This window comes from Barbus barbus (genome assembly GCF_936440315.1).
Source record: "Barbus barbus genome assembly, chromosome: 6".
Classification (NCBI taxonomy): Eukaryota; Metazoa; Chordata; class Actinopteri; order Cypriniformes; family Cyprinidae; genus Barbus; species Barbus barbus.
The window spans coordinates 40,357,512-40,383,797 of NC_136734.1; the positions used below are offsets into that span (position 1 = coordinate 40,357,512).

General features: G+C 36.6%; 1 protein-coding gene across 2 annotated transcripts; it reads left to right on the forward strand.

Moving 5' to 3' along the window:
* The first annotated feature begins 383 nt into the window (after window positions 1-383).
* LOC306871989 (max dimerization protein 1-like) lies at window positions 384-25,936 on the forward strand. Of its 2 annotated transcripts, none has more exons than XM_079420297.1 (6): window positions 384-1,345; window positions 1,934-2,033; window positions 10,383-10,412; window positions 18,513-18,627; window positions 19,380-19,539; window positions 24,806-25,936. In XM_079420297.1, the coding sequence occupies exons 1-6, from the start codon at window positions 1,279-1,281 to the stop codon at window positions 24,997-24,999; spliced, it is 666 nt and encodes a 221-aa protein (XP_079276423.1). In that variant the 5' UTR covers window positions 384-1,278; the 3' UTR covers window positions 25,000-25,936. The 2 variants fall into 2 exon arrangements, with proteins under 2 accessions (XP_079276423.1, XP_079276424.1); XM_079420298.1 differs by having other exon boundaries at window positions 24,809-25,113.
* Window positions 25,937-26,286: the final 350 nt, after the last annotated feature.

Consider the following 26,286-nt stretch of genomic DNA (forward strand, 5'->3'; position numbering starts at 1 on the left):
ATGTTAAATGATCTTCACGTCAGTATTTACAGGGAGGTGTGTGTGTTGAGTTCCGGTACGGCGGCCAATCACAGGCGACAGCGCTGCGGCAGTCCAGCCAATCACAGCATAACAACAACACACGATTTGCATAATTAATTTTGGCTCCCGAGCAAATGCCAGAATACAGTAGCACAGGTTGTGCGCTCGCTCCAAAATGGCGCTACGGTGCTGCTTAGTTGCACCATTATCTTGCGGAATCACATTACAGCACGCTTTAGAATGCACCTCAGCTATTGGTCCGTTCTAGACACGGTCTGGCAGATTGACAGCGAACGCATCCAATGAGAAGCCCGTTTCCTGTTGAGTCCATCCAATAGGATGGCAGCTTCTCCCAAGCCCCTGACAGGCGTACAGTAACATGACAGCAGCTAGCAAACATCTCATCTGCTGCTCAACGACGTTATGCTTTCGCTAGCTGCGTGTTTTTCTGCTGTTTATGATTCATTTTTCTTCAGTTGCACACAGCCACAGTTTAGCATGTGCAGCTCGAGCGGTTTAATAAGCAGCCAGATCGTCTGTCACGCTTGAAATATCGAAACCAGCGATTCTTTGGACTTTTGGAGGCCGTGTGTTTTATTTTAAAGCCTATTTTTAACGCATCTTTTCAACGACCAATCCTGTTTGTTTTCCAAATAGCAAGCAGCTCAGCTGAATAATATCAGCAGCTGCTTAAATATAGTTTTTCAGTGTGCCAATCTGGCAACCCGTGCCTTCCTCGCATCGATCAGACGGAGCTGTCAATACAGTATTTCAGCTTCTCCAGATGCTCTCTAGTTAATAGCGTTTGCTGTCAGTATCAGAGCCTAAACTTGAGCAAGTACAGAACTAAATCTGTGAGACAGCTCAGCTATAAAAGACACTTACACGCTTTCTGGAAGGGTTGCCAGATTGGGCCAAACAGGACGTGTTTTGGTTGTTCGTCGCGTGTTGATGTCCAAAATCTCCTTTAATATGAACAGGACTCGTTAACTAGTTACTTCTTGGCAGCTGAGGGACATTTGTATTCGATTTTATCCTCCAGCTCTTTGGAAACCAGCGTGTTTAGATACTCTCCGTGCATTTCTGGTTTTCTCTAATATCAACACAAGCCCAGATCTAAACATCTCCCTCGCTGCCTTTCACGAGAAATATTGTGTATCAAAGTGGATCTTTCTGGAGGAGGAAGAAGCTTGAAGGAGCGAAAGGCTGCTGCTTGTTTGTTTCTGATTGTCGGTTTTTAATCTGTTTATTGCTGAAATGACGGCTATTGAGAAACTGCAGATGCTGATCGAAGCAGCTGAATATCTCGATCGAAGAGAAAGAGGTAAAGACGTATTACGACATATGAAAATTATATTGTGCATGCAAATTAATCCTGACACTGTTGCTAGGGGTCTGCTGTAAAGCTAAATAATTTTGCTGCGACCTGATATTAATTCGGAGCATGCATGATATGCACGGTGTTTTTTCTGTTGTGATGACATTTGGAGAAGTGAGCACTTTAGAGATTCTGTTCTGACCAGCACACATACACTAATGTGTCCCTGACCCCCTCTGGGGATGAAACACAAGCGCATATGGCATAGATATATTGTTTTAATGATGCATGATGGCGTGTTTGTGTGCAAATGTGGAATTGCAATGCATTGCTGTTGGTTTACAGTGGAGGGATTCCTGGTGCACCCCCCTCCCATCTATCTGTTGTGGTTCTGGCTATTGGGTTTACTCCAGTTCAGATGACATCATTGACCCAAAAGCAAGACTTTTGTCAAGAAATGGGTTGATTTTAACGTACAGCATCCCAGGTTTTAGAATAGACGGTCAATGTTTGTAATCAATGGCTTTGATTTTCAGGTAGCCGGTGTGCTTTGTGGTCTAATGAGCTTCTAAATGCCTCTGTTTGTATTTGCAGAAGCGGAGCACGGCTATGCCTCCATATTACCCTTCACCAGCAACAAAGAGAGGGATGGATTGAAGCGAAAAATCAAAAGCAAGAAAAATTGCAGCAGCAGGTACTTCCATCTAGTTTCTGCGATAACGGAAAATCTCGTGAAGAAATTCCAAATAGAGTCAGTCCTGAATGCATTATAGAGTTTTTATCCAAAGCAAATTTAAAAAATAGTCTCTTTTATAGCATTTTAACTAATTTCTTGCAATGAAAACACCAACCAATCTACGATGGGTTGACATGAAAAACCAAACACAAGAATGATTTCAGCAGCAGGTGCTTCTGCTTAGTTTATACGGAAACGCATTCAAAGAAATTTTTGAAGTAATTGCTCTTTTATACTGGTTTAACTTGTTACCCGCCATGAAAACACCAACCAAACTCTTATTGCTTTAAATGAAAAATCAAAAGAAAGAAAAATTGCAGCAGCAGGTGCAATAACGGAAACTCTTTTGAAGAAATTCAGTCAATCCTGAATGCATTATAGAGTTTTTATCCAAAGGAAATTTTAAAAATAGGCTCTTTTGTAGTATTTTAACTTGTTACTCGCCATGAAAACACCAACCAGCCAACCGATCTATGATGGCTCGAAACAAGCCATAAAATCAAAGTCAAGAAAAATTGCAGCATCAGGTAGTTCCACCAAATTTCTATGATAATGGAAACTCTTTTGAAGAGATTTCTAACAGAGTCAAACCTCATACACTGCGGACTTCTTTAGAACAGAAAAGGGCACTTCCAAAACGGTCAACAAAGATGGAAACATAATTCATGTATTTAAAAACTTGAAATTACTAAAGCTGTTAATGAGAAGGGGGTGCCAATACTTTTGGCAATGTAGTGTGTATGTATATATATGTCTGACACTGGAGCACAAAACCAGTCAAAAGGGTCAATTTTGACTGGTTTTAATAAATAATCTCTCCATTGATGTATGGTTTGTTATGATAGGACAATATTTGTCTGAGATACAACTATTTGAAAATCTGGAATCTGAGGGTGCAAAAAAATCTAAATATTGAGAAAATCACCTTTAAAGTTGTTCAAATGAAGTTCTTAGCAATGCATATTACTAATCAAAAATGAAGTTGTTAATAAATTTAAGGTAGAAAATATCATCATGGAACATGATCTTAATATCCTAATGATTTTTGTCATAATAGAGAAATGTATAATTTTGATCCATACAATGTATTGTTGGCTATTGCTACAAGTATACCTGTGTTACTCATGACTGCTTTTGTGCTGCAGAGATACAAATAATGTTTGTGAATGAGAATTTATTAACCAGTGGCTAATATTAGACATCATTTAGTTGCCCAGAGTGAAGATTTAGTCGCATATGCGAGTGATTTACTCACAATGTAGAGGGTTGATTTTGTTCTTTCTGACTCGTTGGATGGAAACGGTGCTTATTTGCAAATGTTTTATGTGATATTCCAATTTTGCGCATATGTTAAATTGGCATCTTAGGATGGTAACCCAGTTAAGGACAGATCTGTGACTCCAGTAGCATCCTGACGGATCTATTAATGTGCGCAGTGTGTACGGTCCTTGTGTTTTTCTCCCCTCTGAATCCCAGGAACATCATCCGTGATTCACACTTAGCTTGAACAGGCCTGTGTCCCATGAGTGATTTGTGAATTAGCAGACCTGAGCGTACGTGACACAAACACACCCACTGATTCATCCAGTGCAGATGCAGTCATAAATAATGTCCCACAGTTAAAACACGGAGAGAGACGAACACTCACACGCTTCTCTCCCTGTGACTCTCACCACCCACAGTTTACTCACTCACTACTCAACGCCCCAGATTTCATCAGCATTAAGCCGTTCACACAGAACACATATTTATCGCATTTTCTAGAGGGATATCTATCAGCGTTGCTCTTGTGTCTCGAGACTTTATGGCAGTTTTTCTGCATCCCACTGCATCTCATGTTTTTAAATAGAAAATAATATGAATAATAATCTTACACAGTGTAAGCATATATTAAACATTAAATATGATCTGATTGGCTGTCTGTTTATAATATGGTGTTACTCTGAATCTGACTGGCCTGATAAAGACAAAGCAGGGATTTAGTTTATTCTTGCACTAAGGGCAGATCATGTAGCTGACGTCCCTGTCATACTCTGCATATGATACTGATTCACAGCCATAAGGCCGCTTTTAAACAGAGCAGCAAAGGGTCATAAAAGCTGCTGCTGCTTCTGAATCATGGAGATGAACTGTTTTAGGAATATGACCTTGGACAAAAATCTAGTAATTGTGTGACCCGGCGTGCTGGAAGCAGTCCCCGACTCTAATCTGCATCTGGATGTCTGTGTGGCTTGTAACTGGATATTAAGGCCTAACAAGGGTAGCACTGGGTTTGTAGCTATTTATATACAGCCGTATGTGGTGTTCACTGGACCTTGTTGTTTAAATGTCGGTTTAGAAGGTAAAGAAATTGTGGGAGGTGTCTTTTTAATGTCGCACATGTCTATCTCAAAATCTCCTAATATCATGATATGAAGTCCACGATATGATATTTATTGCGATGTTTTTTTAAGACAGCTTTTATTTTGATGGAAACGGCAGTAGAGCTATAATTTTGAAGGGAAACTCCAGCTTCTTCTCTCTACAAATCTAGTGAAATGCTGTAATCAGCTGCCATGAAAATAAAGCATAACTGGTGGCCGTTGTGTTCCCAGACGCACGCTAAACTCACAGAACGTGCAATAAACGAGTTGAGTGCATTCAATCACTGAGGACGGAGGCGTTCTGAGACGTGGAAAACACCGGATCATGAACTGATCGCATGAACGAAGTGAGCTAATACAGAGTTAATACAGTTATTAACAAACAGTTCAGAAATTCCCTCCAGCCATGATTTTTGTGGCATCACCTGCAGTCTTTTCTTCAAATATGCTGTATATATTCGAAGTATATTTACTGATGTGCTGCTCAAGAAACCTTACTTATTATTATTATTATTATTATTATTATTATTATTATCAGTGTTGAAAACAGTCATGCTGCTTAATATTTGTGTGGCAACCATGATGCATGTTTTAGGATTCTTTAATGAACAGCATTTATTTAAAATATAAACATAAATGCATTTACCATCACTTTTAATCAATTTAATGCATCCTTGCACAAGTATTCTAAGCAAAACAATAATAATAAAACTGCAGTGCATATATAAATATAATGGAAAATAAAATGTTATAGGCTTGTTCAAAATTGCCGTGGCCTGTATTTTTGGCAAAAACAATTTGCAGATTCACCGGTGGTTAAAGCGTTTTGGTTCCACTTTCTTTTAAGGTGTCCTTGTTACAGTATAATTATACATTTAAGTACTGAGTAATATTAATTAACTACATATACTTACTATATGGTTATGGTTTGGTTTAGGGTTACTTGCATGTAATTATGCATAATTTATTGTTTAAAGTACTTGTTGTTACCCTCATTTTACCCTCGAGTGTTAGTATCCATATATTTTGTATCTTTTGCACAGCAGTTTAAAGAAAATATGGTACTGTTATTTGTCTCCCCTCCATTGTTCTTATAGCCTGTATTAATCAACAACTACTACTATGGATAGGACGAGATGTCTTGCAACATCTGTGATATTTTATTTGCATATTGCATGTTTACACTTCTTCTAACAATAGCAGTGGGTTAGTATCTTGATCATATTCCGGCTGAACTTAAGCATACCTTAAAAAGATGCAAGAAGTGTCAGTGCACCAAATGCATGAGAATCACACAGCTTCTGAATATGCAAGTAACCTACATCCAGCGCTGGTGTTAATGCATGATGCATGAAATGTTTTTGTGTTTCTGCGCTGCATTAACTCCTCACATCTCTCCGGCTGACTCATTAGACGGCTCTCCCGTCCATTCACGCTGCATGGAGAATGGAAAGTGATTCAGTCGAGTGTGCATCTGATGACGGAGCTTGGGATGCCATATATGCATACGTTCGAGTGTGTGTTTGTGAAACCCTTTATTATATGTAGGTCATCTTTCCCTCCAGCTTTCCTGTTTTCTGACGGATCGAGAGTGGTGTCGTCTTCTCCTCCCCCTCTCCTCTTCTCTTGCATCCATTATATATATATTTGACTCCTACCTCTTGCTTATATTCACACTGTATGTGGGCTAATGCACACAGCAGCATCCATGGGTTCTTCTCTCGTTCCTGTGTGAATGTGCGCTGATTTTATATTTTAAGCCTTTCTTGTATTCTCTGTGCACTACTAATGTTGTGTGTTGGGAAGGTTACTTTGGAAATGTAATAGGTTACAGATTACAAGTTACTCTATTGTAACTGATTGCTTTTCTAAATTTCTAACAAAACTGTTAATCATGTTGAAGCATGTAAAGCAGGCAGGGTTAACCTTACAGTAGAACTCAACACTGATTTTTACAAACCTGACTTTTCTCCTAAAACATTGGTGTCTCATATTTTAGAGCAGTCAATGCAATTTGGGAAAGAAATAAATTAAATCTGTTTGTGTGTGAAAATATTCAAATGCAACTCCCTTTGTAATCATTAACATTTTCATAAGTGCCTGTAATTTAATTACTCATTTTTTCTCAGTAACTGTAACAGATTACAGTTACATTTATTCTGGGTGACACTTTATTTTAAGGTGTCCTTGTTACAGTGTAATTATACTTTTAAGTACTGAGTAATATTAATGTACTAACTATATAGTTAGGGTTAGGATTAGGGTTTGGTTTAGAGTTAGTTGCATGTAATTATGCATGATTTATTGTTATTACAATATTATGTAACATGCAACAAGCACACCTTAAAATTAGTGCTGTCAAAAGTTTTGTTTACATGATATATGTGTTCTGTGTATATATATTTATAAATACACACACATGCATGTATATATTAAAAAAAATATTATGTTTATGTATTAAATATATTTATTTATTTATCATTAAAATGTATATAAATTATATGAATATAAATATAGATGTATAAATACATGTAAATATTTTTTAAATATATGCATGCATGAAAATAGCCTTGATGCTGGCATGGCGTTAAAAAGTGAATAAATAAATATGCATGCATGTGTGTGTACTGTGTATATTTATTGTTATATATGAATACACACACATGTGGTATATGTTTTTAAAATATTTACATATTCTTTATATATATTGCTTTCTTTATATTGTCCTCATTTGTAAGTCGCTTTGGATAAAAGCGTCTGCTCAATGACTAAATATAAATATATTCATATAATCTAAATTGTATATGAATATATTTAATATAAAATAAAAAAATTCTTAAATATATACATGAGCGTGTGTCTATTTATAAATACATAATAAATATACACAGTGCACACATATATTATGTAAACAAAAACTATTATTTTGGATGTGATTAATTGCGATTAATCGTTTGAGAGCGGTAGTTGTCAATTTAGTTTATTTTCAATTTAGATTAGTATTTGTTTTTATTTCCAGATGGTGATTTTGGTGCTTGTTTCATTTAGTTGCAAAGGCATTTTTTCCAATTTTATTTTAGTTTAAGTTTCTTCTGATATTTATATTTGATTTTTATTTCAGTTAACACATTTTTTTTAGTTTGTGTTAATATTAGCTAACAATAATAATGTATTTAATGTGACTTCAGTATGAAGAATTCAGTATGTTTTCCCATTGTTTTACATTTCCAGCCAATAAAACATTAAAATATGTCTTTCCAAAGAACATGTAATCCTTAGATATGAAAATGATGTGACATAATCCTGTTAAATTAAACCAAGGGCCATAAACGTTAGCTGTGATGAGGTGTTTGACGTTTTCTTGTGAGACGCTGGCATGAGAAGATATCTTCTGCTCAGACATCAGAGGTCTTTTAGAGCAAGGTTTACTGCAGACGGGGTCCTGGGTCAGTTTGAAGGATGGATGAATGTGAGGAAGATGACACTTTACTCTCTACAGCTTCTTCATTTGCTCTAGTGATCATCTAGTCTCTATAAATAAAATATTTTGTTTACATAATATATGTGTGTGTTCTGTGTGATTTTCTCAATATTTAGATTTTTTTGCATCCTCAGATTCCAGATTTTCAAATAGCAAATGTACAGATTTTCAACAGAAAACATCCTCTCATTGGTAGTTATTGCTGTTTGTTAGCATTAATGTGCACTGAATATCTCTTTTTTTTTTCAGCGCAAGCTTAAAGCAAGACATTGGATTCTTTTCTTTTTTTTCTATTGAGTTCATGTTTTCCCTCATCTTTTCTCCTCTCCTCTGCTTTGCTTCTCTTTCACTTCTCTGTTGATCTGGAATTGGCCTCTCTGAAGCGATCCTTCATTCTCTACCCCCCACCAACGGCTGGTGTTTCTAGTTACTGTTGCTAAGCGGGGCAGAGGACCTCTATGTGTTTTGTGAACATAGCGAGAGCGAGACACACACAGAGAGAGAAAGCAGGGCACATTTGCAATCAGCAATTAGCATTTTGGCAGCTTCTGCATGCACTAAACAAGCCCACGGGCCCTTAAAACCCCTGTTTTAGAGTTTGTTCCTGTACAGCCTTTATACACACACACACACACACACAGCAGTTCACCTTTGTACTGAACATTCATATCAGCAGTGAGCACAGTGTGTCTTTCAGAACTAAGAACAAGGAGGTGATGTTGGAGTCGCAGCGTGTTGATTAGTTCAGAGCTTTTAAACATTTCAATGCCAGAAAAAGTCTCCAAAAAAACTCATTTATATTAGTGACCCTGGACCACAAAACCAGTCATAAGGGTGTTTTTAAGCTGAATAAATAATCTTTCCATTGATGTATGGTTTGTTATGATAGGACAATATTTGTCTGAGATACAACTATTTGAAAATCTGGAATCTGAGGGAGCAAAAAAATCTAAATATTAAGTTTTGATATATTTACAGTAGGAAATTTACTAAATATCTTCATGGAACATGATCTTAATATCCTAATGATTTTTGTCATAAAAGAGAAATGTATAATTTTGATCATACAGTGTATTGTTGGCTATTGCTACAGATATACCTGTGTTACTGATGTGCTGCAGGGACACATATGACTTTTTTTTTTCTCTAAAATGTATTAATTGGTTAATTAAAAATTGGTGAATTTATTTGTAAAATATTTTGATGTATGTGAGAGAACGCTTAATATGTAATATAATGATATACTTAGATTGTATTTATTATTTTAATATTAAAAATTACTTTAAAAATATTATTTTTAATAGTGCTGTCAAACGATTAATCACAATTAATCACATCCAAAATAAACGTTTTTATTTACATAATAGATGTGTGTGCGTACTGTGTATATTTAATGTTTTTATAAATACACACACACACAGTATATATTTAGAAAATATTTGTATGTGTGTGTGTGTATATATATATATAATTTAATAAAAAAAATCTTAAATATATACATGCATGTGTGTGTATTTATATATGCATAATAAATATGCACAGTACACACACATTATGTGAACAAAAACTTTTATTTTGGATGTGATTAATTGTGATTTAATCGTTTGACAGCATTCATTTTTAAACTAATAAAAATCTTTCAGCCTGTTTCTTTTAGTTATTTGGTTAAAACTAGTGCTGTCAATAGAATTAAATTACTGCAGTTTATCCAGTGATTTATGACCAGTTATGAATAAACTAAATGAAATAATATTACCAAATAAGGTAAATGTGAAATTCATCATGTAGTATCGTGAGTGTGTTTTTAGCTTGTTGCTAAAACCAATCACATTCCCTCTTGCTTTCATTTCCTGCTTTCTATCTCACTTCCTTGTTAAAACAAAGACTGAATATATAGAGGAATTTATTCGTTAAAAGTGTTTCCATCATAATTTATGCGCATGTTTTCTTACCGGATAACAAATGTATCCTACTCAGTTAAGTGCATAAGTTTTTTTATATGCTCATTTTTAGAATTTATGCACATCTTGGCGTTTCCATCCAGCATTTTTTATTTATTTTATTTTTTTTATTATGCAATATCCCAAAATGCGCATAAAAATAGATGGATGGAAACATAGCTATTGGGATCCAAAACTGTTTGCTTCTCAACGTTCTTCAAAATATCTTAGAACAAAAAATAAAATAAATATTCGCTTTGGATAAAAGCGTCTGCTAAATGACTAAATGTAAATGCATACAGGTTTGGAATGACATGAGGGTGAACTATTATTCCTCTAACTTTAACAGTAACGCATAGAGATCGCAACGCCAAGATCATGGGTTCGATTCGCAAGGAATGCATAAACTGATACATAAACTTGCTTTGGATAAAAGCGTCTGCCAAATGCATAAATGTAAGTGTTTATTAAAAAAAGAATAAGCGCAGTGATCCCTAACATCTCTGTCTTTCTGTCTCTGCAGGTCTACGCACAACGAGATGGAGAAGAACAGGTATGTGCATATACAGTTGTGCTCATAAGTTTACACACCCCTTGCAGAATGCATTGTGTTGTCTTGAGCATCAGTAAATGTTTCCACCTTTTGTAATAGTTGTATATGAGTCCCTCAGTACGAAAATATGGATCTCAAATCATACAGTCACTTTTGGAAAAGGTTCAAATGTGCAGAAGATGCTGGAAAACCAAAGGAAGTGCAGGAGCTGGGGGATTTTTCTGAAGAACAGCAGGCAGTTGAACTGCTCAGAACCAACCAGGGACTCAACTATCACAGAATATAAAAACAGTCGTGGCTCATCCAGGAAATTATACATAGTATTAAGATTCACTTTTGAACGGGGTCGTTTTTTATTAATTCAGTTATTATTTTGTCTTGTGGAGTATATGTTAATATCTGTTATGTTAAATAGCTTATTCAGGACAGTACTAAATAAAAAAATAGCATGCAATTTTCATGATACCTCTTATTTTGTTTCAGTTATGCAATAGGTATGTAAATTTATGAGCACAACCTTAACCTTCGTGCAATTAGTTCTTATCTGTAAGGCTGCAGGATTATAGCTCATTACATCCTTACTGATTAGATTTAGATTAAACTTCTGTAATTAAAGGCTACATGAGCAGGGCATGTGACCAAATGCCTCGTCTCAGTTATTTTGGAGTCCACTAGCGGCCAGATAACGCTCAGAGATGAGTATTAAGGTCAGTCAATCCTCTGATGTATCCATTCATCTGGGATCCAGAGATAAACCTCTCTAAATTTCGAAGGTGAAAGATCTCGTTTAATATCTCCGTCACTAGTGCTGTATGGTTTGGGTAACTCAGCTGAATGCATTAAATAATGCATGCTGTCAGGCTCAGCCTTGAGCAAAACCAGGCTGTCTGGACTTTGACTTTTAAACTCCTAACAATGCATTCAGCTTAAGTCGCACTCCTCTCCCATTCTTTGCTCAGCAAAGTGCGTCTCGGTCTGCATGCAACTCGTGCAAAGCTCTGAGGTCACAGCGCTTCTGACAGCTGATCTGCTATTCATCTCTGAAGAGCGCTTTCATCTGCTGTTTAGAGGAATATCCAGACAAAGAAGGAAAGCGAGGCTCCTCGTGTCTCTGCTTTTGTTTCAAAATGGAGTCCAGGGCTGATATTCATAAAGCAACTCGAGTGGGAGAGCATTTGTGATGCAGATTTGAGTAAATGTGCAGTATGTCTGATGTGAAAACAGCACAGCTGTGTAGTAATGATTCATGAACCTCTTTGGCTCAAAAAATATATATAACAAGGCTGCTGTGACCTAGCAAATACACCAAACCCATTTACTTGGTAGGATTTTATTTTATTTTACGTGTGAATTAATTAGGTGAAAATTGCTGAATGTTTGTAAAAAGTAGAGTGGTTTTGTTTGTACCTGGCTCATAGTTTAGCACTGTGACATTTAAATAAAACAGCTGCTGTGAAAGTTGAAATCTTACCTGAAATGCCCCCCAGAAACCCAGCTTTTGGGGCGAATAGCTGTCTTGTGAAATCTCACACACCTGTATCGTGTGAAACAGGGACCTCAGTGTCACACATGGCATGCACCTTCACCCCGCACCAGTTATGGGTCACATGTCACACACAGAGCAGCGAAAGGCTGTTTATATGGGTGCCAAAGAGAACACACACACACACTTCTGCAGCAGCAGACACACACACCGTCTCAAACAGAAGCACAGGTCAGGTTTGCCTGCGAGGCGATGTGTTTGTTCTCCAGATGGACTTCACATGCCCTGTTTGTAACCTGAGCTCCACACATGCCTCGGTGTGTACTGCTCTCCAGTGGGGCTAAGACAATTACTTAGCGGTCAGAGGTCAAAGGCCGGCAGAGGACGGTGATTTATGCTAAAAGTCTTATGGCTTGAAGAGGGTGATCTGTTTAAAGGATCATGGTCGAGCAGATGCACGCTGACCTGCAGAGCTCGGGTGGTCTTTATTTGTAGAGATGCATGGCATATTGTGCAATAACCTCTTCTGTTTACACTGCTATTTGGGGTCAGTAAGATTGTTTAAATATTTTTAAAAGAAGTCTCTTTGCTCAGCAAGGCTGCATTTATTTTTTGTGTTCCAAATTTGAGGTTGATATCTCTAAAAATGAGCTTTCAGTAAGATTTTATTGGGCGCAGTTCCACATTTTCCCCATTAGATGCCAGAAATAATGGCACCATCTGGTAAAAAATAGTAAAAAATGACATTTTAAAGCCTTGCCAACAGAATGAAAGCCTATTAACAAAATTAATTTTACAGTTAAATAGCACTTGTGATTAAAAATAGCAGTTTCAATGGGGACATTTTTGTCCTGAGAGGAACTATTTTGTGTACTTAGTGCAAAATAGATTTATTAAAGGAAATGGGGGTGAAATAGTAAAATTCCAATAAAAATACACACCTGTGCCAAAACGTATGCAGTTGACAATAACACAGGCAAAGTGATTAAAAAAAACAAACCTGAAAATGACAAAAATGTCCAAAAGGTCGCACAAGTCTTAATAGATTTTGAAATGTAATTGGTTCCTGTAATGATACAGTCTTCAGGGTCACTTGATGCTTCAGAAATCATTCTGATATACTCATTTGGAGCACATGAACGTTTCTTATTATCAATGTTGAAAACATTTGTGCTGCTCCATGTTTTTTGTGGAAACCGTGATGCATTTTTTTCAAGAGTCTTTAAAGGAATAGTTTACCCAAAAATGAGAGAGGATTTTTAGGATGAGTGTGTTTCTTCATCAGGTTTGTATAAATGTGTCTCAGCAATGGATGCTCTGCAGTGAATGGGTACCGTCAGAATGAGAGTCCAAACAGCTGATAAATACATCACAATAATCCACACCACTCCAGTCCATCAGTTAACATCTGGAGAAGACAAAAGCTGTGTTTGTAAGAAACAAATCCATAATTAAGAGTCCTCTGTCCATATTGCTTACTCCAGTGAAAAAGTTGTCCGGTCTGAATCATGAGAGAAATATGCACAGTTCTTAATAAATACAAAGGTGGATTTCGATGTGAATTTTCACTTGACGAACCATTATTATGGATCATGTAGTGGTATTTTTGCCTGAAGCAACAGTTTAAAGTTAAAACACTGATGAATAATGATTTGTTTTCTTACAAACACACCGATTTTCACTTTTGAAGTCATTAACTGATGGACTGGAGTGGTGTGGATTATTGTGGTGTTTTTATCAGCTGTTTGGACTCTCATTCTGACGGCACCCATTCACTGCAGAGCAAGTGATGCAATGCTACAATATCTCCAAATCTGATGAAGAAACAAATCTTGGATGGTCTGAGGATGAGCACATATTTAGCTAGTTTTCAATTTAATGCATCCTTGCTTAATATAAGAATTTTTTTTTTAATTACAGACCCTAAAAGAGCTGTATAAAGGTGGATAAGAAAGCGAAACAAATCTGACGCACTGCGACTGATGCGGCAGCACTCGGTGTGTAAATGCCGGATGGCACACGCAGTCTGTGTTTCCTTAACAAACACCAGGCCACTCAGGTTATGTCACCACCTCGGTGGCGGATTCTGAAGTTATGTAATAGTATTCCTGACCTTCGGACCAGTTAAGCTTTCGCTGCACGAAAACGACGAGCTGTGGTGCAAACATTAGCCTTTGTCTGGGTGCGTTCTGCAGTGTGTGTGTGTGTGTGTGTGTGTGTGTGAGAGAGAGGCAGGTGTGCACACAAGCTGTCCTTTAACTGTCAGGTATTGCTCTCTATTACTCTCTGTTTGCACATTAATTTCAATGATTTTGCCTTGAACTGCAGCAGCAACATTCAAGAGAAACACAATTGGCCACAATGGCATATTAATGGCGTCTTCACTGTGAAGATATAATTAGTGTCATCAGGATTTTATTAGAGAAAATGCAATTGTGCATTTCCTTATTTGCGTGTGTGTAACACATTTTTTTCAAAAAGTTTCTTAAATAATTTTATTTTAGTAAATTATAATTAATAAGTGTGTGTTTGTGTGTGTGTGTGTGTGTGTGTGTGTATAACATTGATTTTTCAACATTGATTTTGATAACATTGATTTTTCAAATAGTTTATCTTAAAAATAATTATTTTATTTTAGTAAATTATAATTAATAATAACTGAATATATATATAATATAGATTTTTCAAATAGTTTATCTTTAAAAATAAATTTTATTTTAACAAATTATAATTAATAATTAGTAAATTTTTTCAGCAAATACTTCTAAATATTATTAACATTTATTTTTTGCGACCGCATAGTTTTTTTCACATTGTAGCTGTTTTAGTGTGTATTTTAGTATTTAGTATTTTTTTTATGCATCATCTTTCTACAAGGTTGGAATGGTATTTTAGTTTTTTCTCAGCAGTTCTGTATTTATAATCTCCCAATTTGCATGACCGTAACATTTGCATATGGCAAAATGACTCCTTTCGTTTTACACCCTCTTGTTATAATCTCTATATTTAAATTAATGCACTTAACTATAGTGGCTTACAAAGAGCTGCCCACAGCACGTACACACTTATCTCTCGGGAGAGCGTGCTTCGTGACACACAGACGTTCAAACACAGCTGTAAAATAGCTGGCTTGCTGAGCAAAACTTTTCTCTATTTTGTGGTCATTTCTGGCACCTGAGCAAAAGCATTCTTTACACCAGACCTGTACAGCACACACAAAACACTGTGTAACTTTGAACTTTAATGAGCTATTTATATCTGATTTGACCCTTGATGTAACTAAATGATGTATATTTTAGGTTAAAGAGAAAACATGTTTACTGAACAATACTCTGCAGCTCAATAGTTTGGATCAATGATGTTTCTAAAGAAGTTTCTTACGCTCATCAAGGCTGTATCTATTTGATATAAAAACTGAATATTATTTCACAAAATAATATTGTGAAATATTATTGCAATTTCAAATAAATGTTTTCTATTTTAATATACTTTAAAATGTAATTAATTCCTGTGAAGCAAAGCAGTATTTTCAGAGTCACATGATCCTTTAGAAATTATTCTAATATACTGATTTATAATCAATGCTGGAAACAGTTTTTTTATTTTATTATTTTGTTTTTATACTGTATTTTTTGGGATCTGTGATATTTAAAAAAATAAAAAGTTAAAAAGAACAGTGTTTAGTCAAAATAGAGATGTTATGTTACAATATAAACTATTCAAAAGTTTGTGGTCAGAATTTTTTTTCTTTTTTAAAGATACTTTAAAAAAGTTTAAAGAAAGTTCAATAAACTTTATTCAGCAAGGATGTGTTAAATGGATAAAATTGATAGTAAAGACTTCTATTGTTAGAAAATATTTCTATTTTGAATAAATGCTGTTCTTTTAAACTTTAGATGAATCAAAGAAAAAAGTAACACAGGTTCCAAATAAATATGAATCAGCAGAACAGTTTCAACATTAATAATAAATCAGTATATTATTATGATTTCTGAAGATCATGTGACACTGAAGACTGCAGTAATGATGCTGAAAATACAGCTTTGATCTCAGGAATAAATACTATTTTAAAGTATAGGTATTAAAATAGGAAACCAATATTAGAAATTGCGATAATATTTCACTATGTAAGGCTGGTGCCAATATGTCTGATTTACCCCTCGACGAAACAAAAGGCTCTCCTGAAAATTAACACTTGAACTATCTCCTGCAGATGTAAAAGGAACTTCGGAGATGCAGCCCACAGTGCAACTCACACTTCACACACTATCTCCCCTTCACCCCCTCCTCCTCCTCACATAAAATACACTGAAAACCTATGCAATGTTAGGTATGCACAAGAAGTAACTATACATGTTTGATATCATTTAAAGTGTCCCTGTGCGCCTGGTAAAATGGTCTCATTCTCCCAACCATAATGAAAAGCTAAAAGAAGTTATAAAATATGAGAAAAGTCATGTGTCCCTTAAAAAGGTGTTTCCCTCCCCAGATCCCCCATTCAGATACCTCCTGCATGTAAAACAAGAACCCATTCAAGTACAAATTCTGATCTCACAGCGTGAATCCCTCAACAGGGAACCAAATTGTAATTATAATGACAAACGCCACCTTTTGGTAAGAATATTGAATTAGCTGGGTATATAAGGAAAAGGTGCAGAAAAGTTCGGGGAGTCTGTAAGCTGACTTCCCACACAAATGCTGTGTGTAGTTTTGTTGACAGGTAATAATTTCTACAAATTCCTCTATTTCTGAATTGTTGTTATGACATGTTCAACTGATGATTTTATTCTTATGAATTGGATTTTGAATTATTGCTTCATTACCTGATCAATAAATTGTAAACGTTTGATTGTATTCTGACCGACTCTGAGATTTGTTTTCCCAAGTAGATTGTCGGATTCGTATATTTCCACAAGTTTGCGTCAGGGATTAGTGACGACTAATACCCAATACCTAAATTCACGTGTGCTTGGATGAGGAGACGAGTAAGTTTCTGTCTAGAATCAGCAGATGCTGTTTGATCAGCCTAGATCTGAATGCGTCGATGACCTCTGTTCTAATTTAATGTTACTTTAGATAAGTTTACGTGGGAAAAGCCACGAGCTTGGCCAGACAAAGCCATTTTGAAGAAAGGTAAAGTTGATCGACTAATGTTCTTAAATGGTGGCCAAAAGGAAGACTCTACTAAAGTAAACGATTGAATTAAGTTCCTGAGGGGCAGCCAAGGAGGCTAAGTATTACATATCTTTGATTGTGCACGTGGGAATACGGCAAATCTCAGATATTTAGCCAAATACCTCTGTTTTGGGTCATTGGAACTGACAAAATTGTGCCGGAGACCTGGTGAGGAACTCGAAGCGATATAGTTTCCTGATCTAAGCGGGTAAAGTATAATCAGAGCTTAACAGAACAATCAAACATTCGTTCACTTTAATGATGCACAGATATCATTAAAACCTTTCATTTATGGAGTCAGATGAAACAACGAGTTATTATATGTGAAAGAAATATATTGCATTTAATCTTGATTGTGTTGCTAAAAGGAAAGACAAGCAATACGCAGAGAGACCTTCCTCGTATTATTGGAAACCTCCATTGGACCAATAAACGAGCTTACAACTATATCACTGTATTTTTATGTATTTTTGAAATGAATACAGCCCATCTTTACCCATCCTTCACTATTTCCAGCACTTAATCAAGCCACTCTTCTTTAATACATGAGGATGTTATTTCACGTGTCATTGTGCTTGTGTTGTCTCTCGTGTTGAAGTATTCAGTTTCTACAGCGACTTAGACAATTACTCTGTCTCCCACTTTGTCTTTTCCATATAGCATTATCAGATTTGTCTGTAAGCATATTTTGCCGTCTTTGTAAAGTCTCGCCCAACACAAATGTTTGTTTAAACAATTCTACAATTTTAACTTGTGATAAAATCTAAAACCTGGAGAGGTTAAGGTCATTACAACAATGGTTTATATATTTCAGCCTATATGCAGCCACTGAGTACTACAGCCAACATGTCATATGTCACCAAAGTCTACTAAATTTTAGGTTTTGGCTGTCTGAACTTACTGGATTATATGTTTTCCTTAATTAAGAGAAATATTAAATATAACATAAAATATGGTACTTTTAGAGGTAAATAAATTTAAAAAACACCAAAAAATACATAAATTGATAGTTTTTATTTTATTGAAGATAGTGATATGACTTATAAAAAAAACAAAAAAAACAATGATGCTTGAGGGTTAATTGGCATGTTAGGCATTTCGTATTATTAAAAAAATATCATTAAAAAAAAAAAGTAATTTTAAGAATATTTTCTGCAGCTTGTTTGTGCTTGTTTTTTTCCCCCTTGCAATTATAAAGAGCTTTAAAGCTTCAAGAATGGCACACAAGGACCGTAAAAGTATAATAAAACTACCGTACTCAAATGCACTATATTCTTACTACGCCTTTGTGTGAGGAACAAACTGAAATGTGTTAACTTCACAGATTGTAGTTGCATTCTTCTTATTTTTATGATTCATGTTGCTGCTGCTGCTTATTGGAAGTGTTGCATTGCTATTCTGACTCACTCTCTCGTCTTGTTTTCCTCTCATCTCCTACCCAGGAGGGCACATTTACGGCTGTGTTTGGAGCGCTTAAAATCCCTGGTGCCCTTAGGACCAGACTCAAACCGGCACACAACCCTCAGCCTCCTTATGAGGGCCAAGGAACACATCAAGGTATGTGCCAGCGTCCCATTGGTGGGTAATATTGTTTGGTGGCATGAAAACGATGCAGTGATCTGATATTAAAGCAGTAAGTCACAAGAAGAGTTTACTGTGATTTTACCGCGGTTAAGTGGTGTTGTTAGGCACGGAGTACTCAAAACCTCCTGCAAGCTTAAACCCCCAATGCTTAATTCAATTTATAAATAATAATAATCACAAAAAACAGCTCTTATACAAAGTTGTATAGTTCATTAGTTTAAGAAACCTGATGCATACAGTTAGAGCTGGGCGATATGGCCAAAAAAATAAATTCTCGATTTTTCTCAGAGCGCTTGACCAATATTTTTAACTAGTCAACTAGAAAATGTAACTACAACATGATTCAGTTCACTTTTTCTTTATTAATCCTGTGTGAAAAATGACACCTAGAGGTATTTTTATGGTTAATCATGTACGCCGACATGCGGTTCGATCGTTCTTTTCTCTTTACTGTTGTCATTGGCATATTGTCAAAGTGTCTAATTCTAACGTTGGGTAATATTTCTATTCAAAATCGTGATTCCTTGAATTATAAAAAATAAAATCGTTGACAAACATTACATTAGAATTAATCGATAAAATTGGAAAAATCGCCCAGCCCTACATACAATACTGTTCAAATGATTTGGGTCGGTATGATGTTTTTCAAAAAGAAGTCTCCTATCATCAAGGCTGCATGTATTTGATCGAAACATACAGACTTTGAAGCCATGTGTGTCTTGCAGAGGTTGGAGGATAGTGAGAGGAAGGCCCAGCACACTATAGACCAGCTGGAGAGAGAACAGAGACACCTGCGCAGACGCCTGGAGCAGCTCGGTGTGGAGCGCACACGCATGGACAGCATGGGCTCCACCATCTCTTCAGACAAATCTGACTCCGACCAAGGTATACCAGTCTTAGATAACATTTGATTTATATAGCACATTTAAAGGGATAGTTCACCCAAAAATATTTTCTCACCCTCATGTCGTTCCAAACCTGTAAGACCTTCGTTCATCTTTGGAAACACAATTAAGATATTTTTGATGAATTCCCGAGAGCTCTCTGACCCTCTCATAGACAGCAAGGATCCTATCACGATCAAGGTCCAGAAACATAGCAAGGACATCGTTAAAATAATCCATGTGACATCATTGGTTCAACCGTAAATTTACAAAGCTACGAGAATACTTTTTGTGCGCAAAGAAAACAATAATAGCGACTTTATTCAACAATTCATCTCCTCCGCGTCACCCTATAGCATCACATACGTAAATAACTTATGCTGTTCTGTGTCAGCAGCACCATACACGGATACCATGTTTACATTGTTTACGCTTTGATCTGAACGTAAACAACGTATCCGCGTACATATGTTGCATACATTGTTTACGTATGTGATACTCTCCAAAATGGGTGATGCGGAGGAGACGAATTGTTGAAAAAAAGCTGTTATTTTTGATTTCTTTGCGCACAAAAAGTATTCTCGTTGCTTCATAAAATTATGGTTGAACCACTGATTTCACATGATTGGTTTTAAGGATCTCATTATTACGTTTTTGAGCCTCGATGGTGTTAGGATCCTTGCTGTCTATATTGGAGAACAATCAGAGAGCTCTCGGAGTTCATCAAAAATATCTTAATTTGTGTTCCGAAGATGAACGAAGGTCTTACGGGTTTGGAACGACATGAAGGTGAGTAATTAATGACACAATTTTCATTTTTGGGTGAACTATCCCTTTAATAGCCCCTTTAGTCGACCAAAGTGCTGCACAAATGTTTTTTATAAATGCATAAAACAAATAACAATATAAAACAGATCACAAATTTATGACATAGGTAAAATCGCTTATATAAAATATTATACATTTATTATTGCAGACCAGTAAAGTATTTGATAACCTTAAAGGCCTGTTAGTCTCATAGTACGAGAGGAGATCAGACAGGTAAGATGGTGCCAAACCTGCCATAGATTTGTACACAAACAGCAGTACTTTAATAAAGATATATTCTCATCTGGTTTCATTGAAAGATAAAGCTGTATATCATCTGCATAAAAATTGAATGCGATATGAAGCTTACGAAATATCTTAGCTAGAGGAAGAAGATAGAGGGCCTAAAACGGAGCCCTGTGGTACCCCACATGTACATGCAGCATTGACAGAGGTAAAATTCTCAATAGCTACAGAAAAAGATCTCCCCTTAAGATAGGATGAAAACCAGCTGTTCCCCTAATTCCAACATACTCCTCCAATTGCCTCAATAAGATAGAATGGTCAAAAAGTAATAGGTAACACATGGTTTAGCATGTGTGCTTCATTACTTAGAGCTATGGATGTAAAACAGGTGATGTGTGTGTCAAGCTGATGACAGTTCCCACATTTCTCTCCACTGTTTGTATTAATGAAACTGACAGAAATATATTTAAACTGTCGCAGAGCCAGAGACATGCATTAATGAATGGGTTTTGGTAGCTTAATGTTTAACAGTTTGGACTGGTAAACATATTTAATGCCAGAGTAGCCTATGAATTTGATTTGTGAATCTCTAGTTTAGGCCAAAGATTAAATCCAAGTGTGAAAACAGCCTTTGAAAGACTGTAAGATTTATTTTTGAGAGGATTCAACGTTACGTGAGAAATTACAGGATGGTCCTAAGCTGAATTATAGGCACGTGTGTTCATGTAAATAAAAACTGTTCTAAAGAATAGAAAGCATAAGTAGCATGTTTACAGCGTCATTATTACATTAACATTAGATATAAGTATGTAATTTAAAGCATTTGGACATTTTTCCTTTGTGGTAGTTATCTAGTGTAACAGATGCATAAGGAATAAAAAGTAACAAATGCTTAACTAATGAATGTAACAATACAAAGTACAAAATAAAAATGTATTTAAAAGGTTTGTTAACACTTTATTTTAAGATGTTCTTGTTACACGTTACATGTGCTCACTATTATAATAATAAATTATGCATAATTACATGCAAGTAACCCTAAGCCAAACCCTAATCCTAACCCTAACCATATAGTAAGTGCATGTATTTAATTAATATTACTCAGTACTTAAATGTATAATTACACTGTAACAAGGACACCTTAAAATAAAAGGTAAAACTTTATTTCAAGGTGTCCATATACAGAGTAATTACCTAATTAAGTACTTAGTAGTAGCCGTTGTACTTGCATGAAACAAAATGTACTTATGTAATTAAGTTATGGAACAGTCTGTAATTACAGTTTGTAATTATATAGAAGTAATAGGCAGCTACTGTTACACATATGTAACAAACTGAGTCTGTTACACAGCAACTAGTACACTTAAGTGTAATGTTCTGAAAACAAATGAAAATAAAAGAGATGAATTTATAGAATGAGGTGGAGTGCGATCAGTAGGAAATGCACAGATAAACAGTTGTGTTTTAGTCTGGATTTAAATGTAAATGAAAGTAAATGCAAGTTAAATGTAAAATATTAGTTTTAATAACAAAGCACACAAATGGGAAAAGTGACTGAAAGTCAAACAAATGTGGATGGATGTGAATGTAAAGCAAGAGAACAAACAGTGGAACTGAACTGTTTGCTTTTGCAACACATCGAAACCTGTACTGCTCATTTAGTACACATTAAACAGAAACGATGTAGTTCTTTATTGTATTTCACAAAACACTTCTAAGGACTCATGTTCATGCATTTATGTCATGCTGCCATGTGTGCATTATTTAACTCGAACACAACAAGGTCAAATATGTAAGATCCTTTTGTGAGGCTTCTAAGAACTCTTTAAAAATACCCAGAAGCTCTTGCTTCTAAAAGGTTTTTTAGTGGTAATGCTTCTACCTGGAATCAGAAATGCACAAGATTCAGGTTTGCTTGCAGACACACGGTGGAGGTTTGATGATCACATGCTTTTTCCCAGAAACGAGACAAATGATTGTCTCGAGGAGTTTTTGTATATGCTGTGGCCTGTCCTACAAACAGATGGCACGCAGACAGACTGCAGCATGATGAATGCTTTAACACCTAAATTGGAATGTTGCCATGGAGATAATGGGCCAGAATGACTAAATGTAGCACTCTTCAAAATGCACATGAAAATGCTAGAACCAAAATAACGGTTGATCGGAAACAAGTTCTTACAATTACAATTATAAATTCCGTGCATGTGAATAGATTTTTTTTTTATATTAAAGAAACAAATGCAGCATGTGCATATATTATATAACACAAGACAAGAATTAGCAAGGAGCATTTTGGTAGATGATGTTAATACAGATGAAGCGGAATGACACATCTCAGAATAAAAGCAGCTCGCTCTCTCTTTATCAACAAAGCTGACTCTTAAGTGTGCACTGGTGACGGCTTCATTGATTAGAACGTGATCGATCTTGTTTGTCGTGTCGCACCGCTTGTTTGCAGTGTAATTTTAACTTTACATTTAGTCTAGAGCTGCATAACAATTATTGCCATAATCGATCAACCTATTGGTTATTTCTTGGATTAAACGAACAAAAAGCCTAATTTAATTTTCTGTGTTTTATGAAAAATTACTTGAACCAAAAAATGGCTAAATTATAAAAATAAATAAAACATTTAAGTGTAAATTTATTTATATACTGTATATAGTTTTAATATAATAAACATGGCATATTTTCTCAAGATTCAAGATTTTTATTTGGCACATTATACAGAGTATAACCAGCAGTGAAATGTAGGTCAGGTCCGCTCCAAGAACAGTGCAATTATATAGAATACAAATATTAAGAATAATAAAAAATATAAATGTGCAGGTCAGTATGTTGTTGACATACAATAGTAATATAACAGGAATGTGCAAAAAAGTTGTACAAGGTATTTAAATAGCAGCAATATGAGGTAGAGAAAATTATGAATAGCTTATTGATATGTTGATATTTACATGGAGTCAAGTGATGTTATGACACAGAGTTAGAGTTTAGGAGCCTGATGGCCTGGGGGAAGAAGCTCCTCCTAAGTCTCTCAGTTTTTGCCATCAGGCTACGGAAGCGCTTACCAGATGGAAGCAAAGTGAATAGATGGTTAGCAGGGTGATTAGAGTCCTTGATGATTTTAACAGCTCTATTTTTGCAGCGTTTGAGGTAGATGTCCTGCAGAGAGGGGAGAGCAGACCCTGAGATGCGCTCAGCTAAGCGCACAACTCTCTGTAGTGCTTTGCAGTCCTGATTGGAGCTGTTTCCATACCACACTGAGATGCACTGAGTCAATACACTTTCTATGGTCCCTGAATAGAAAGTTTTCAGGATTGCTGGTGAGACCCTGAATTTCCTCAGCTGCCGCAGATGGTACAGTCTTTGCCTGGCTTTCTTAACCTGTGTTTGGATGTGTGTAGTCCAAGTCAGGTTCTCGGAGATGTTTACACCGAGGTACTTGAAGCTACTCACCCTCTCCACAGGGGTCCCACTGATCATAAGAGGAGTGTAGGGCTGCTGCTGTCTCTTCCTAAAGTCCATGATCAGCTCTTTAGTTTTGCTCACATTCAGAGAGAGACAGTTGTCCTGGCACCATGATGTGAGTCTCTCTACCTCATCCAAGTATACGGTCTCATCGTTGTTGGAGATGAGGTCCAGAGCCACAGTATCGTCAGCGAATTTGATAATAGATGTGGAGCTGTGTGAGGACACACAGTCATGCGTGTAGAGAGAGTAGAGCAGGGGACTCAGGACACAGCCCTGTGGGGCTCCTATGTTCAGAGTGATGGAGTTTGAGGTGAACTGGCCAACTTTCACCACTTGAGGTCTGCCGGTGAGGAAGTCTTGAATCCAGTCACAGAGTGAGGAGTTTAGGCCGAGGTCTGTGAGTTTAGATGCCAGCTTGATGGGGACTATAGTGTTGAAAGCTGAGCTATAGTCAATGAATAGCAGCCTTACATAATTCCCATTATTGCTGTCCAAGTGTGTGGAGGACGTGAGAGATGGAAATGTATTTCTGAAATGTATGCATTCTTTTCTCCCAATGTGATTTAATTTGCATTTACAGTACACTAACATATTAGGTCTGCAAAGTAAAAGATTTAAGTAACTCATAATTTTTCACAGATTTTGTAAAATTTTGACTTGGATGCTCTGCAGAGAGTAGCATCAGATGAATAGCCTCCAAACAGCCCTAACCCTTTCTCTTCATGTTTGCTTCACAGAAGAGGTGGATGTTGATGTGGAAGGAACAGACTATCTTCTGGGAGACCTGGAGTGGAGCATGAGCAGCGTGAGCGACTCGGACGAGCGGGGAAGTTTGCGCAGCAGCTGCAGCGATGAAGGCTATTCCAGCGCCAGTCTCCTCCGACTTGCTAACTCTCAGGACAAGAGCCCTGCGCTGGCCTGCAGTCTATAAGAGCACAGATCACCCCGGGTTCATCTCCACCACTCCAACCTTCACCTCCAGCCACAGCTTCTCCTCTCATACTTGACCGCTGTTCTGATCCAGAAGCTCTTGCTCTTGCTCTTGCTCCGGTCGAGAGGAGGAAGAAGCTCGAGGAAAATATTGGATGACCAGACCTCACTGACCTCACCGCCTTCGTCCAGTCAGATCATCCCGGTCATTTGCCTTCGCTGCCATCCCACCATCCAGGAGAAAGACCCTTAAAGACCTCACAGCCAGATGAAGAATGTGCACCGTATCACACACACTGCCTCTGTCTCTCAGAACCGTCCGGACGCAGGGCTGGGTCACCTGACCTACTTTGCACAAAAGTTTCAACAGTAAGATTTTTAATGTTTTTTTTAAGAATTATCTGCTCAGCAAGCCTGCATTTATTTGATGTGAAGTACAGCAAAAGCAGTACAATTTAGAAATATTTTTACTATTTAAAATAACTGCTTTCTATTTGAATATAGTTTTAAATGTAATTTATTTCTGTGATCAAAGCTGTATTTTCAGCATCATTACTCCAGAAATTGATCACAGAAATAAGTTACATTTTAAAATATATTCAAATAGAAAGCAGTTATTTTAAATAGTAATAATATTTCAAAATATTACTGCTTTTGCTTCACTTCAGATCAAATAAAAGCAGGCTTGGTGAGCAGAAGAGACTTCTTTAAAAAACATCAAAAATCTTACTGTTCAAAAACTTGATACTGGTAGTGTAGATGCCGAAGACGTCCGTAGGAGTGGCCTTTTTTTACTCTCGTCCTGCGTAATAACCGAGGACTGGATTTGGGAAAGCGAAAGGGCTACTTCTACCATACTGGTCAAAGATGTGCTGTGCTCTCGTTTCGTTCCCTAAACCGTCTCTCTGAAGGGACTGCAGCTACTTTAGTGGTGTGTGAAAAAAACAAAAAACCTATCTACACGATGTTATTTCCTTTTTTTCTCGTTAATACTCATGTTGTGTGAAATCATCAGGGCGGTAGCAATACACCCCTCAGCTGGACTCAAAGGTGCAAGAGAAAATCTCTCTTTTTTTAATGCCACCTACTGCATCCGGTGGGTGAAGAGATGAAGCGTTTGCAGCATGAGTTAGGGAAGGGTTGTGTTTGTGAAACGGGGTGGATCTCAGGTATCTCTTCCTCTCTCTCTCTAAGGACAGTGGCGTTTTTGGTGTGTGTGATGCATTATTTGTCTGCCGTCTTTTCTCTCGACTGTTCGGCCCTAGGGCGCTTCTAGAAGCACATTCCA